General features: G+C 35.3%; 1 protein-coding gene across 1 annotated transcript in view; it reads right to left on the bottom strand.

The window, feature by feature from the left end:
- Positions 1–14909, bottom strand: part of LOC117172446 (guanine nucleotide-binding protein G(o) subunit alpha) — a 93173-nt gene extending 78264 nt beyond the window's left edge. Inside the window, exons 1-2 of the mRNA XM_033360390.1 lie at positions 14464–14909; positions 6171–6588 (exon numbers count right to left, since the gene is read on the bottom strand). Coding sequence (XP_033216281.1) covers positions 6171–6288 — 118 coding nt within the window. The 5' untranslated portion in view covers positions 6289–6588; positions 14464–14909. The remainder of the gene's footprint in view (positions 1–6170; positions 6589–14463) is intronic.
- Positions 14910–15671: the final 762 nt, after the last annotated feature.

The raw sequence follows: 15671 nt of genomic DNA, 5'->3' as shown, positions 1-15671 counted from the left end.
GTTAGCATGTGACCTATAGGAACAATGAGAGCCGCTGACTTGTTGATTAGCGCCAGTCACCGGAGGACACTCGATTAAGTAGTTGGCAGAAGAATTCTTAAGAGAGGCACATCGACCTTTCTGGTGTCAGAAGGCCAGAAGGGGCTCAATAAGCGGAAAGAAAGAAGATAGCCAATTTAACGGAGTGTCTGCACTGTACAGTTTTACACTGAACACTGTTCTGTGCACTTGAGGAAAACCGATTCTTAACTCGAGTATTTAATTCACTGAATTAAATGCAATTGAAAAAGTCGATGTTCGTTCAATTCCCAACATCATCTAGCTTCCAACAACTTGGAATTTATAATTATACGATCAAACGAACCTGAATGCAGTTCAATCGTAATTACACGACCACCCCGTTTAAAAACTGTCACGCTATTTTGAACACTTTTTCCATCCCTCCCATTCTTTGTCACAGATCATCACACAAAGCTTGAACCTCTCCCAGGGTGACGTCACAAATATGAAGACCTGCTTCCACTTTTTGTCAAAATTTTTGCTTCGATTTCATTTTATATAGGCCTAAAATATAATATGAAACATACAAATATAATATTTTAACAGAATATATACAGTCCGAAATTCTTTCCTAAGGGGAGATGGAAAAGGGGCTTTCTGGACAGTAATTTCAGTACGTATAGTTGGATTGTTTCGGTAAGCGTAGACACTTCCATTTTAAAATCAATGTATAGCTACCACATTAAATTCATTATGAAATGCTTAAGGTTTCAAGCCAAAATATATTGCATTATTCAACAAAATAGTGGAATTTTTAACTAAAATAGTTTAATTTTCTACCAAAACATACGAATAATTTATAACGAAAGAGTTGATTTTTCAAGCCAAAAAGTAAAATGTTGTAGAAAACAGTAGAATTTTCAACAAGCAAACAAATTCATTGTAGACCAAACGGTTGCATTTACAGCCAAATAGATTTACTTACACAAAAAAGAGAACAAAACATAAAGAAACAATTGAATTTTCAAACAAAAGGTTAACTTCAATTACAAACATTAATATTTTTAACTATAAATAATTCAATATTCAAGCCGAAGACGAATTTTTTTAGAAAACAGATGAATTTTCAACCCAGGCAGATAAATCTTCAACGAAAAACTTTTACAACAAAAAGAATGAATTTTTAACAAAATTAATTATAAGCCACACAGTGCATTCACAACCAAAAAGTTGAACTTTCATGCAAAAGGGGTCAATTTTTAACCTACAAATATGAATTTTTTAATCAAATGATCGAATTTTCACACAAACAAAAAATATTATTCTTTTAACCCCAAATATTTGCATTTTTCACCAAACAGTGGAATCTTAAAGCCAAAAAGATGATTTTTTTAGAAGAGTTGAATTTTCAAACAAGAAAGATGAAATTTTTAACAAAGAACTTCTCTAACAAAAATGATGAATTTCCGACCAAATAGTTGGATTTTTATCAAAAACAAAATTAATTTTCAACCGAACAGTTCAATTTGCCACCAAAAAGTTCAACTTTCAAGCAAAAAGGACGAACTTTCAACCTACAAATATGAATTTTTAATCAAATGGTAAACTTTTCAAACAGAAAAATATTAAACTTTCAACCTCTAACAGTTGAATTTTTAACCAAATCAGTCAAGCCTGGATTTAGTGATCGTTGATTTAGTGTTTCCGAGAATTGACACCGCGCCGCGGGTGTGGGTGAACAGAGCTGAGGGAGGGATCGCGGTGTTCACTCAGGCGTGGCGAAACAGGAGCGTTTCGGTAAGCCGATGTACCCTAACTGCCTGCCTCTGTGAGTCATATGACGTTACGGTAGTTCACTCGAAGCGAGAGACATATGCGTTTACATAGCAAATAAGCACAATGGCGAGCTCGCGTCGACCAGCAGTTAGACATTGATGACTGAAGTCGATGAGACGGATCGGATTATTTCGTGCGAATTTCGTGTAATTGAATCACCCTATCTTTGACATTGACAACAGCGCCATCTGACATGCGAATATATATCGCGAAATAGTATCTCAAAGTTATTAGAGCAATATTAATGAAGAATAGCAGTGAATATCAATTCATTTTAATAAAAAATGTTATAATACTGTTTAAAATTAATTACAGTGAACCCTAGAGAGCTGCGCGGGTTGAGCGGCGGTCGCTCAGGCCTGAACAAACAAAAGCGTTTTCTACGAAATGGCACTCTGTCTGGTTAATTCCCCGCCTCCTCCAGTCCCAAAACCGGCCGAGTCTTAGGGTTTTACTGTATTTACTATAAGATTTCTTGTAAATATTTAATTGAAATTCAAATTTCTTCTGAATAGTTCCAAATTGGTGGCGCTGCCATAACTAGCCAACAGGCGTATTAGACAAGGAAACAAAAGAAGAAGAGTTATTAGATAGACAGAGAGAGATAGAGTATGATCGTTTCGAAACGAAAAGTAAGACATTTTCTGGGTACACAATCGGATCATCTCAGTCTAGCTCATGTGCTAGAAAGAGACGGTCTCGAAACCATCCTTTCGAATTCGATCGCGCTTCGTTGTCTGTGTTTTTGTTTCTTTTTTGTTTAAAAAAAAGTTACATGTTTTGGATGCTGCTGTTTTCGAACTGTTTAATCAAGTGAGCGACAGAATATCTAGACCGATTATTCAAGGGAAAACTCTCCTTTTAAACGAGATTCTTAACGGCCCAGAAATGCTTTAAGTATACGTAAGCAGGAAACACATTTATTTTGACGGGTAATAGCAAACTTTCTTCCTCATGTCCGTAAAATATTTAGTTTACCCTTGTCTCCGTATTAGAAAAATAATTTTCAAAAAATTTTAACCACGCAGTAAAATTCACCGCAAACGGTTCATACACCCCTGACTGTTCACGTTCAGAGAGTCTGGATTTAATGTCAACTTGTCTGCCAAAAATCATCGATTTTCAACCAAATTAATTATCAACCGAATAGTTACATTTACTATCAAAAAGTTGAACTTTCAAGTAAAAGGGACGTTTCAACAAATTAGTTGCAATTTTAACCAAATAGTTCATTTTTCAACCTACAATAATGGCCGAATTTTCAAACTAAGTATATTTTTAAACCGAGGAAAAAGAGAAATTATTTGTTTAAAAACGGAAAAGAGGGCAATAGGGGAAAGAGTGCGAAGTCTGTATTTGGATGTTTTCCTTGTTTTATTCAAAATCACTAATATTTATTTTTTCTAGCATTTCAAAAAATTGTTTTTACATTAACAGCAGAAAATGTTCTATCTGTCTGCATTCATTTTATTACGAAATCCGTATCCAATCAGTTTCATTCGTAACTAATCTGAAAATTTGGCAAATTTTCTTAAAGTTTGCGCTATTTACTGATAACTTAAAGGTCAGTTTATGGTAATTTTTATTAACTTTGTTAAACCAGTCTGCTTTAAGTCAGCTTACTTTACGCCACAAGGTATAACCAGCTGGACGATTACTAATTCTAATTTGGCGCACGGATTGAAAATAATTGAGAGGTTCTTTCGAATTAATGTCGGATTCAAGCGTATTGAACTTCAAGATGACGCACACTTGAAACAGGCTTGAAAGGTGGCTTCGGATTGATTTCAGATTCATTACGATTGGACCCACGCGGAATTGAAAGAATTGAAAGGTTGTGCCAGATTGAAGTCTCGACTTTTTATTATTTTCTTTTTGTTTCTCTTGCATAATTTCAGGCTTATTTAAGGCTCCTGAAATATCATCAACTAAAAGTCTTGCGATATTTACTTTGCCCTTTTTTTGTTATATATGGTGTTGTGCTACCTTAAAGTGATAAAAAATATGTGAAAAAAACCATAAAATCCATTTTTACCCCTCGCATAATGTAGGGTTCATTGAGGACTAATTTGGGCCCGTAGTCCTAAATTTTGGACTCTAGTATATTTTGTGAAAAATAGTGTTTGTAATGGCTTGACAATAAGTTGGTTAAAGATTGCTATAAAATGTAATAAAAATGATTTTACAGAAAACTCATCTTATAGATTAATTTAGGGATCATTTAGGACTCTAGGAATATGAGAAAGGAGCCCTAAATTCTGCTAGGAGTAAAAATGTGTATTATGGTTTTCTTCACGTATTTTTTATAACGTTAAGGTGGCACAACACCATATATAAAAAAGGGCTAAGGAAATATCGCACGACCTTCGGTCGATGATATTCCAGGAGCCTTAAATAAGCCTGAAATTATGCAAAAGAAACGAAAATAAAATAATTTGTTTGTGTTACATTTGTTTAAACAATAATTGTTTGAACAATTGTTTGGTAAATTCAAATATTATATTCATAGAGCCCTAAATGAGCCTTAATATAAGGTAGAAAAAGGTTTCATTTATTTTTACTAGAATTGTTAAAACAAAAATTGTTTAAACATTTTTTGTTCGTTTTTCATTATTATATTCCCTGAGCCCTAATTGAGCCCTAAATTATAGTACAAAGAAATATTGTCCAAGAAATTTTTTTCTATGTTTGGTCCTGCTAGCTTAATGGTAAGATAGCATGACCACAGGTTTTTTCGAAAAATTGCGGAGAATTAAATTTGAAAATAGGGCATTAAGTGAGCCCTAAATTATAGAGCAAAGAAATTTTGAAAAATTAATTTTTAACTATGTGTTGTTCTGCTAGCTTAACGTTAAACTAGCATAACCACCGGTTTTTTAGTTTAAATGAAGAGCATTAAATTTAGCAATAGGGCATTAAATTAGCCCTAAACGAGCCCTAAATTCCCTATAGGTTTTCAGACCATTTTTTAAAAATGTGGTCCTGCCAGCTTAACGGACCTCCACTTTCTTTAATTGTAAAATTCAATTCTGAAGCAGACTAGGTGCACTGTATTTGATCGAGACCGAATACAGCTGGTCTTTAAACGAAAATAGCATCTCAGAAAAAGTAGTGAGCATCTTCCACAATTTGAAATCGCGAAACCCACGTGGCTGAATAACCTCAGTATAAAATAATTCATGAATTTCAATTTCAATTAATTCAAAAATTTGAAAAACAAAAGCAAACAGAATAAAATAAAGAAAAAAAAGGAAAGTTTAGAATTAAAAATACACTATACCTGTACAATACAATATAAAATAATATAATTTGCTAATTTTAAGTAACAAAGTGGGCACTTAAAAGCAAGGGAATATATAGAGCTACACTAAAAAATTCGTGGAAATTTTCGAAATTATCTAAGAAAAAATTGTACTTGTGGAGTGAAAAACAGAATTTGATGTAAGGGAGAAATAAAAACTTTTCTTCGGGAAGATATTCAAATCATACTGTATCCTTATCCTCTTATCCAATATTCATTCATTTTAATACTAAAACTTTACTTATTCCCTGTGAATAATTCATGCGAAAAGTGTGGAATACAAATTCTGAATTTTATTTTCCCAGTTTTGTAAGAATTTTGATTTGAAGACACTTCAACTGATTTCGAATGCTAAATTATTTTATGGAATTCTTTCCTCAACTTATACTCAAGTGTTTATATTTATTGCGGTAAAGAATATGAAAACAAAGGAAGAAGCCTAAAAAAAGGAAGAGGGAGCTAAATATGTAGAAGAAGGGGTAAAAGGAAACAAATTAAAGCATGATTATTGATTAGGCAGAAACCTAAAGATGAGGGTAAATAAAGGAAACAACGGAAGAAAAACTATATGTGAATTATAGACAGAGAATGAAGACAGGGAAGAAACTGAAAAACATATAATAGGGAACGAAAAGTAGAGACATAAACAGAGTTTTGGAAGAAGAAATGAAAGGGAATCAAATATGAAATGAAGTAAAGAGGAGAGAATGAAAATAGAAAATAAATAATTGAAAAGAGGGAAACTAAGGAAAACGAAATTAAGAAGAGAGCGAAAAAGACTAAAGAAAAGATAGCATAGGTAAGGAAAAAAATCAAGGAAAGGGGGAAAGTATCAAAGGAAGAAAAATATGCATAAGAAAGAATATAAGGAAAAGAACAAGATAAGGAAGATTAGGAAGTAAAGAAAAGAAGAGTAAAATCAAAATTAAGAAAGGAGGAAAGAGACGAAAGGAAGAAAGGAGGAAATAAGGAAGATAAAGTATAAAGAAAGGAAAAGATACAAAGAAGAAATATAACAGCGAGGAAGTCTTACCAAGCAGTAGGAGTTTGATGTCCTTGGCAGCTTGGATGCCATCCTCCTTGAGGTTCTTTTCAATCTGTTTACTGCGGGCCAGAGCGGCCCGCTCTTCCGCAGACATGGCACAGCCCATCTTGCTACAGGTTGCTTTCACAAACGCCACCCCCGATTTTTATTAAAGGATCCCTGAAGATCCACAAAACACGACCACGAACACCAGCACCAGCACGCTGCTACCGGCGCGGCGGGCAGCGCGCACACCACCACCTCCGCGCACTCGACCTACGTAGTCACACTCGAGCGCGCGAGCGCGCCCGCACGCACGCTCGACACCGACTTTTTGCTACCTCCACGCGTACCACCGCGCGACACTTCCAAAGCGCCGCCACCCTTGCTTCCCTCCCACCACCGAAATCCTCTCACGAGTCTAAATCTGCAAAAAGAGAAGAAAATATCATTATTAGAAGGTTATTCTATTTCTAAAACGGGGACAAATAAGGAAGAATGGGCAACAAAAAGGGAAAAAGGATAGGGGAGGTGGAAAGTGTAACTATTAAGAATTAGGCGAATGGGAAAAGAGATAAGTGCTACATTACTTTTAAAAAGGAAAGGATAGGAAAAAACAAAGGTGAAGTGAAAGGAGTAAATTATTATGCTAAAATATTGAAAGAGCGAATGAAAGAAAAAGAAAGAGTGAAGGGGTCAAGAAAGACAAGGAAAGTGGAGAAGGATGGGAAAGGAAGATATTTCTTTTAATTAAAGCAAAAAAAAAGTGGAGATGAAATGGAGAATTTCAAGGAAGAGAAAGAAGAGGTCGGAAAAAAGGAGTGAATATGCAGACCTAATATAAAAAATGAACAAAAAAACTAAGATGATAACATTAATAAGAGAAAGGGGAATAAAAAGGTTTAAAAAAAGAAAATATCTAACCGAAATCTATAAAGGGACAAAAAAATGTATTGAAAAAGGAAAAATAATAAAGAAAGTAATTTGAAAAGGTAAAAAATGAATACAAAAATAAAAGAGGATGGAGAAAGCTAAAGACAATTCAATCTACCCCCAAATTGAACCTATAGAGCCAAGAACATCTCGAGTGAGTTAGTCTCAACACTTCACAGGGGAGTTGTCCAGATCTACTAGAGCAACCTGTTGGCCTCTCATTTCCAATGAATTTCAACTTATTTTGATGAGATCTCCCTTCTAACAGTAAGAAATATTAGAATTTAAAATTGATTATCTCAAAATTTACTTCTCCACAATTATCCTCCATTTCCCAGAGTCCTCCTTATTTGGCATGTCTTATCAAGCTTAGAAGTTTAATTATGACTATTAAAACACGTATCACCATGTCACAGGAAACATACTATGTCTGGGGAAAACAGTTTTAGCTCAGAGAGCTTGGAAACACGCAATTCGTGAATAAAGAAGGTAACATTATCCCTGAGGATAACGTGACCTTATGTGACCTTTGGGATTACGAGTTTTTTTTTCTGAAAAGACATGAGAATTTTTTATATTTGAGATCATCCGGGTAATTCAGTCTATTAGATTATTGAACTCTGAACTACGTTGACCATGATGCAACTGAGCCATCTAAAACATTTAAGCAATTTAATGCATCTCAAATCCCAGCCACCAGGATTCCTCGACAATGTCACATTCCAGAAAGGTTTTGGCACTGGGAGACGTGCATTCACTAAAGTCATTATGAAGATCATAGTTATCTCGTAAAAGGAAAACTCCTTCGAACGCGTTTGATCGACTTGGCATGTTGCCCAATCCGGACTGTAACAGTATAACACTCACGAAGGAACCTTCACCTCCCATTCATTGTTTCCAGGGTAACCTAACATCTCTAAAAGCATCTTCCAACAAATAATAAATGTTTTATAACATTTTAAAAATTACCACCATTTCCAAAATATGAGAACTATATCCTAAATATTTTAGATTTTGAGATCTTATCTGAGCTATACCTTTGCCACTAATGATATAGCTATTCCACAAATCAAATATTAACATCGCTAACCTTTATAGCCCTTCGGATTAAGTATCTCTTATTTCTCAATGGAACAATTTCTTCCATGATGTATGCTACCATCCAGACATATAAATATCGAATCGATAGCAGGAGATATCAAGAGTAGTCCAGTTTAATAATTAATTCTTCAATTATCGTAAGATAATGAAGCCTATTAAGACAATTTCGGGCATGCATAAATTATATTCTGATGATGATAATGATTCTGAGTACCACTAATGTTCTACTTTTTACAGGTACACTAACCCACATGAGTGCCTCCCTTCTAGATACGTTAGAGCAACGCCTTCTTTTGTTTTCCGACTTTTCTTTCACGCTAAACTGTACGTAGTCCTCGAGAAAACAAAATAAAAGAGCGGCAAGGGGAGACTTTAATGTAAGCTACTCTTCTGGTGAAACTCGCTCGAAAAAGGGAGTTATAGTTTAAGTCAAAGTCAAACTTGTACTGACGACTTTGCGAGTTCGTATGACTAACTTTTATGCAGCTACAAGATGGCGCTTGGGCAATAAAACCGGTGTGGCGTGATCCTTCATTGAGGTTAAGCTGAAGTATATTGAGGTTAAGTTAGCGTGGAGTGTTTTATAATTATTCTGCATTAGAATGACGCTCTGCGTTTTAATTCACAATAAAAAGGTGCGTTTGGAAAAATTAGAAGATGTTGGGATTTTTAGGTATTATAACAATTAACTCTATGACGGGGTCAATATATTCGGTTAAAACCAACATGACTGAATTTTAAAATTGTGTTTAAGCTTTAGAACCTATTCGATAAATTTGTATTGAAAACAAGGAGAAAAATAGATGTTAGGACAGACTATCTAGATATTAATAGGTAATATCTTAGCGATTTAACTATGGAACAGAAATCTAGATACTGAAGTAGAGCATCCGTAGATATTAAAAAGAAGATTTTAACTCACAATATCCAAAATATTAAAGGGCAGAATCAAAGATATTCAAGAAATATGTTTTAATTGTGCAAAAATTACCTGTAAAGCATGCCATTTTCTATAAAATGCAAAAGAATGTTAATATCGTAGTCCTCTGTTTTGAAAATCCGAATCCTCAAGCATTCGCCCTTTTGCATAATTATGCGATTTTTGTGTTAAACAGATAACACACTGTTCAAGGCTAATATGAAAGATTCCTGTAGCTGAGCCCTCATTTTCCTGAGAAAATTATAACATATCCAAAAACATTTAATCCATTTTCCACCAAAACTTATAGTGCAATAGATATAAGAAAAACCACAATACACACGATGAAAGCTCAAGATACAGACAAAAAACCTTTTGTCGCCACGCCACACGTCAGCGACCTTGCTCCGAAAAAATTTAGCTTTTTTAATATCTTAGATATTAACCATTAATATCACATATTTTATACTTTCAATATAAACAGATATTGCCCTTTAATATTTTGTATGCTGAATAGAAGATATTAGATAGTATGCCGTAATGGTTAAATATCAAAGTTTTTAATATATGCTTTTCAATATCTATTTTTCTCCGTGTGGGTATGAAGATGAACAATCTAAATTCTCCAACAACGTTGAACTTGATCACTTGTTAAAATCAATCAATAAAAGGTGTAAGAGGATTAACATCGATACCAATAACAAATATAACTCTAATCTAAAGGATAATCTAAATATCCTGCTGAAGAAATATTTTCAAATAAATGCTATTGACTTCCTTATTTATTATTCTTTTTAATCCAGATTTTGATTGATGTGAGGGATTTTAAAGTGAATGTTTGAAATGTAATGACTAAGATCTGAAGTCTTATTTATGTTGGCGAAGATATACCTAATAAGTCTTAGAAACGTTGTAATCAATAATCTGGAAACTTTTTCTGAGATCCATCATCTGCTCTTACCAGCAAGTTTTCAATTAAAACTTTTTATCCTGCTTATGATTCTATTTAAAAATAAAAGTTCTAGATTGTCCTTAATTTTACCATGTATACATGTTGACATATGACACTTAAAAAATTATCGATTTTACCAGTCTTAGGTTTCTTCGGTCCTTTTCCTACAATAATAACATTTTTGTCTAAAAATTTGAGGAATGCTACCTAACGTCCCCGAACTCTTTATTCGTGGAATAATTTGAAAAAATTTAATTTTGCTAAACTTGACTACGTGCGTGTGTGTCTGTGTTTTGAGGTTATATGTGTCAAAATTCTCCCCAGCTCAGAGTTTAAAACCGATCCTTATTATAGCACAATACATTTTTTTGTTATTATCCTGCAAAGAAAGAGTTCGGGGATGTCCGTTATACTATTTTATAGCATATCCGAATTCAGTTTTTAACCATTTTAATTTTTGTGGACAAAAACCCGGGGAAACTGAACCCGACTTAACACACGGCGAAGTATCACATGCCCTTAAATCAATAGTTTTTATTCAAGACTAGACAATCTTGAATTGTTCCACTTTTGCTCTACAATAATCAGAATATGAAGTATCTAATCACAATCTTTCAGTTTGATGCAAATACAGTGAGTCTTTAATAGCCCTCCCTTCTACAGCCCTTCCAAGAATTGACGCCGCGCCACAGGTAGGTGTAAACTGAGTTGAGCAGTTGTCACTCAGGCGTAAAAAAATAAAAGCGGAACGGGCTATAATGAGTTATTTCCCACCTACCGCCAGTCCCGAAATCCGTGCTCGAGAAGAGCTTTACTGTACTCAAATTAAATCCAACTTTATGTAATGTTAAAGAAAATCTTTCTACCAAAACGATTTCGAAACCAGGTAGATCTATCAGAGGAAGATTGAGGACCCAACCTAGTCATTATCGCGATTAACGGTTTCAATGTATCAATTTGGCAGAAAATTCTGAAAATAAAGATCTACCGTATCATTAACTATTGAAATCGTAATTCTATTAAAAATAATAAAGAATAATTAAAAATAATAATCATCAACATCTTAAAACTCAGCTAGAATTCAACCCTTTTTTCTTGTCCTGGTTGTTAGCCTCACCCAGAAGGGAAAATCCTACCATTCTTTTGCAGCAACCCTTCGCAAATTCCCTAAATATTTGTAAAGAGGGCGTTTCGAAAACGGTGGTCTGATTTCCAACTACATGGTATAGCACCATCAATTAACTGAAAATATGAAACGCTACACTCATCATTAGAAAGACTTTTTCAATATCGAGCAAAACAATTTAAGTATCAATCCGTTCTTGTTTTCTCATACGCCACTTGCATAAAAAGTCACATGTAGTCTGTCAAACTGAACGAAGAAAATTAAAAAACTAGTTGAAAAGACATTTGTATTATCGAGCGATAAAATTCCAGAATCAATTAGTTCCTGTCTCCTCGTGCATCACTTGCATAAAAAGTCACATGTAATCTGTCAAAGTGAAAATCCCCTTGGCAGTCAATATTCAAGAATATTGCTAGTCTGTCTTGAAAATGCGATAGCAGGGTGTCTACCCAATGGATGATTTAAAATTCCCGTTTATTTCACAGTTTTTCTACCAGTCAATTGATGATGTTTTCCGGAAAATTTAAAAGAGGTCAAAATATTTAAATGATTTCAAACAGTTTTTAAAGACTTCTGATTACGAATAGGGCATTTTGGAAAAAAATTATTATTCTGAGTTGGAACTTCATATTATTTTTGGCCGTAAGGATTAAAATTCTGAATCGGAACAGATAATAAAGGAGATAAAGCAATTGAAAATTCTATATTTAAAATGGGATTTTTGACACTCCTTTCTTCTGATTAGAATTAAAATTATTTTCTAAAATTCTCGGACCATGTCAAAATTTCTCTGTTCCAAGTCAAATAATGATTCTTTACGAAAATGCATTGTCCTGACGTCTAAATTATAATCCTTTATAAAAATTACCTGTTCCAAGCCACAATGACATTTATTTTCCAAAAATGTCCCGTTCGAAGTTTCTCCCTTTCCTAAAATTTGAAAGAGGGAAGTTTCAAATTATTACGAAATATGACTTGGAACCGTTTTTTTTAATTCCCTTCTTCTGAATTAGAATTATATTTCTTCGCCAAAATTTCCGTTCCATGTGAAAAATGTCCTGTTCTAAGTCAAATTAAAATTCTTCACGGGAACTCTCTATCTTAAAGTAAAAATAATCATTCTTTACGAAAATTCCCTGTTCCAAGTCTCTTCCTTTTTCCCGAATCCGGAAGAAATTCGATTGTCACGAATACTGAATTAAAATTAATTTACAAAATTCTCGTTCCATACAAAAAATTCCATGTTCCAAGTTCAATAAAAATTCTTTCCAGAAATTCCCTGCCCTGAAGTGAAAATTATATCAATTAACGAATTTCCTATTCAAAAATGAACCTAAGATAGAAATTATAAATAATTCTTTATCAAAATGACCCTTTCCATATAAAAAATTCCCCGTTCCTAGGAAAATTGAAATTCTTCACGGAAACTCCTTATCCTAAAATAAAAATTATAATTCTCAACCAAATGTCTCATTTTAAAGTGAATCTCAAATGAAAATAATAACTCTTTATGGAAATTTCTTGCCTCAAAGTCGAAATTATAATTCTTTATGGAAATTCCCTGTTCCAAGTATCTCGCCTTTTAAAAAATGTGTGTGAGGTAAGTATAGAATTCTGACGAATTCATATCCCTGTAGTTCTGAACGTTCACATGAATGAAATATTTTTCCTTAAGTCAATTTCATCCATAAATATTGTTCCAAGAACAATTAAAAATATTCATTATAATTGCGTTCACTTGAACGTTCAGAACTTCAAGCACATGACGAATTCTAATTTTGAACTGGGATCTTTTTAAATTCACTTATTCTGAATCAGAAATAAAATGCGTTTCCAAATTTCCCGTTTCATGTGAAGAATTCCCTGTTCGAAGTCGAATCAAAATTATTTACGAGGACTTTCTGTCCTAAAGTAAAAACTATCAATCTTGAAGAAATTTTCTGTTATAAAGTGAACTTAAAATAAAAATTATCTCTACAGAAACAGCCAGTCACAAAGTAAAAATTAGAATTATTTCGGACAGTGCCCTATCTCAAAGTGAAAATCATCATTCTTCACGGAAACTCCCTGTCCTAAATACAAAATTACATTTATTTACTGAAGTTCTATGTTACAACATAGATTTATAATTCTTTTCGAAATTGTCCTATTACAAATCAGGATAATTGTAATTATTTGAAAGATCTTCTTATTTTCTTTTATTTATTCACTGCCCCAACTCATAATTATAAATCTTTCAGAAAGTTCCTTTTCTCAAAGTTAAAAATATGACGGATTACCCTGGATAGAACTCGAGAATTAATAAATTCTTGTCTTGTGCTATTTTTCTCAGTTATTACAAAAGTGGTGAATGATACTGTTGTTCCATTCCACCTTTAAAAGCCCCTCCTAGTTTCCTTAGAAATTAACTGCAGAGGGCTTATTAAAATGGGGGTTGAATCCCACCCAGTAAGAACTAACAATAAAAAAATCAAGCTTGACTCAAAAAGCATTTAAAAAATTCTACATTCTATTAATATGATCAGGATTTAAAACCACCCGTCCCAACCTATTGATTATTTCAATTCTTCAATTTCCTCCCTTTCTACAACATACTGAACCCTAACCAGAGGCCTGAATCGCTTAATTACCCCTCTTCTAAATTTAGCACAAAGTGCCAATAACAGTATGATTAGCGCTCCGGCTAAAATTCTATCCACCACGGCAATTCACAAATCGATTCTAATTCCGAAATACGTTGCGCAGAGATGAGAGAGCCTCCCCTTGCCCTTGCACGGCACTAGAAAATATAAACACAACCAAGGCAACTGTAAAAACTCTTGTACTTTTAGGGGTCGGTTTCCCAGATTCCTCAGAATCTCTCCACACGTGTCAGCCAGGTGTCTGCGCGCCGATGGCGACCCAAGGCGAGGGTCTGAGTCTGAATCTTCCTCCGAGAACGGATGGTGAATCCAGTGGCAGTGGGTTCTACTATCTACGTTTGGTCCTGGGGCGAAGCGAGAGACTGGGAGAGCAGAGACAGTAGATGAGAGAGGGGAGAAAGAGAGAGATAATCTCGAGGGATGGGCATTCGCCGGAGTGAGAGAAATTCAAGGGAGAAGGGGCGCCGAGAACAGTAGAGACGACAGGGTCAGAAGCAGGGAGGAGAAATAGAAATAAAAAAGAAATTTGATAATTACGAATTCAAAAAAGGTATAAATTAGGATGTAGGGTTGAGGTAGCGTAAAAAATGTAGAAGAATGGAAATACGGTTGGGTGGAAAGCAGCTTACACTGGAAAGCACCCCTTGCACGAATCGGCGTCTGCTAGGTGCCAGGGTGGTCGGCGGTTTCTTCAGGCAAATGCATACAATGATTCCCTGATTCCTGTTCTCTCTTGAGGGTGTCTCTATTCCCGAATGGTGACTCACTTCCCGTCACTGATTCCCATCTGATCGGTTTATTTGATCGATAATCGGGAGGAACCGGCTCTGACCGAGGAGTTGTCGGTGGGGCATATAATTTTGCCCTGGGGGCGCGATCACGTTCTGGGTACGACTTGCCACCTTTCACTAAAATCACTCGCGGGATTCCCGAGCGCCATGCGAGTGGCGCGTAAAAGTTTTCGCTCGACAAGCCCCTGATTGAGTTCTGAGGGCCGATCCCACTGGGTTCGAGCAATTTTCGAACGTCAGATGACAGACCGGGCTTAGAGACGACTCGGCGACTTTTGACAGCGGCGAGTCGAACGCGCACTGGCGGATAGACGACAAAGGCGCCCTCTCGCCCCACCCGACGCCGTCAACGCCAACATCCAGGCGTCGATCGATGAACAGGACCGACCCTCGTCGAGTCGTCGCCACGCGCCGATGCCACTATTGCTACTGGTCATTGCTTGGTGCTACTGTGCTATCGTACGTACTTCCACAAACTACGCCGCCGGCAGGCAATGCGGCGCCGGTGCCTCTCATCCTCTTCTATTCTACGATCTCAATCAGTTTATAAATCCAAATTTATGGAAATAGGGATCTAGATATGAAGATCGTGTTCTACCTTTTTTTAGTTCATCTTCCGCCACCATTCGCTATTTTTTTCATAGTTCTAATCTTGTTCATCCTCTAAGCCTAGGGCCCTAGGGAAAGGATGAAGTTAAAAAGGAAGGGAATGGAGATGAAGTCTTGACTAGATGTGATTCCTCTGGAGCTTTCACCAGGGTTGAGAGTAGAAGCCTGAGTTGGCATATAGGATTCTGAAATATGCAAAAAGGCTCGCATGTACTCTGGGCTGCGCTAGAATAGCTGTCCCTACGGAGAGCATCACGCATGCATTGATCTTCTGTGGGTTGAAACCTTTTTTTGTTATTTTTATTATTATAATTGTTGTTGCTGCTGTTAGTGATGGCGGGAATGGTGATGCCGGTTTTAATTCAAAGACTTTCACGATTATTTAAGAGGTTTCAGATTGATGGGTTTATTCTTCATGATCGACAATGCAGGGTTGA

The sequence above is a fragment of the Belonocnema kinseyi genome, chromosome 5 (genome assembly GCF_010883055.1).
Source record: "Belonocnema kinseyi isolate 2016_QV_RU_SX_M_011 chromosome 5, B_treatae_v1, whole genome shotgun sequence".
NCBI classification, from domain to species: Eukaryota; Metazoa; Arthropoda; class Insecta; order Hymenoptera; family Cynipidae; genus Belonocnema; species Belonocnema kinseyi.
This window is presented reverse-complemented; position numbering and strand designations above follow the sequence as displayed.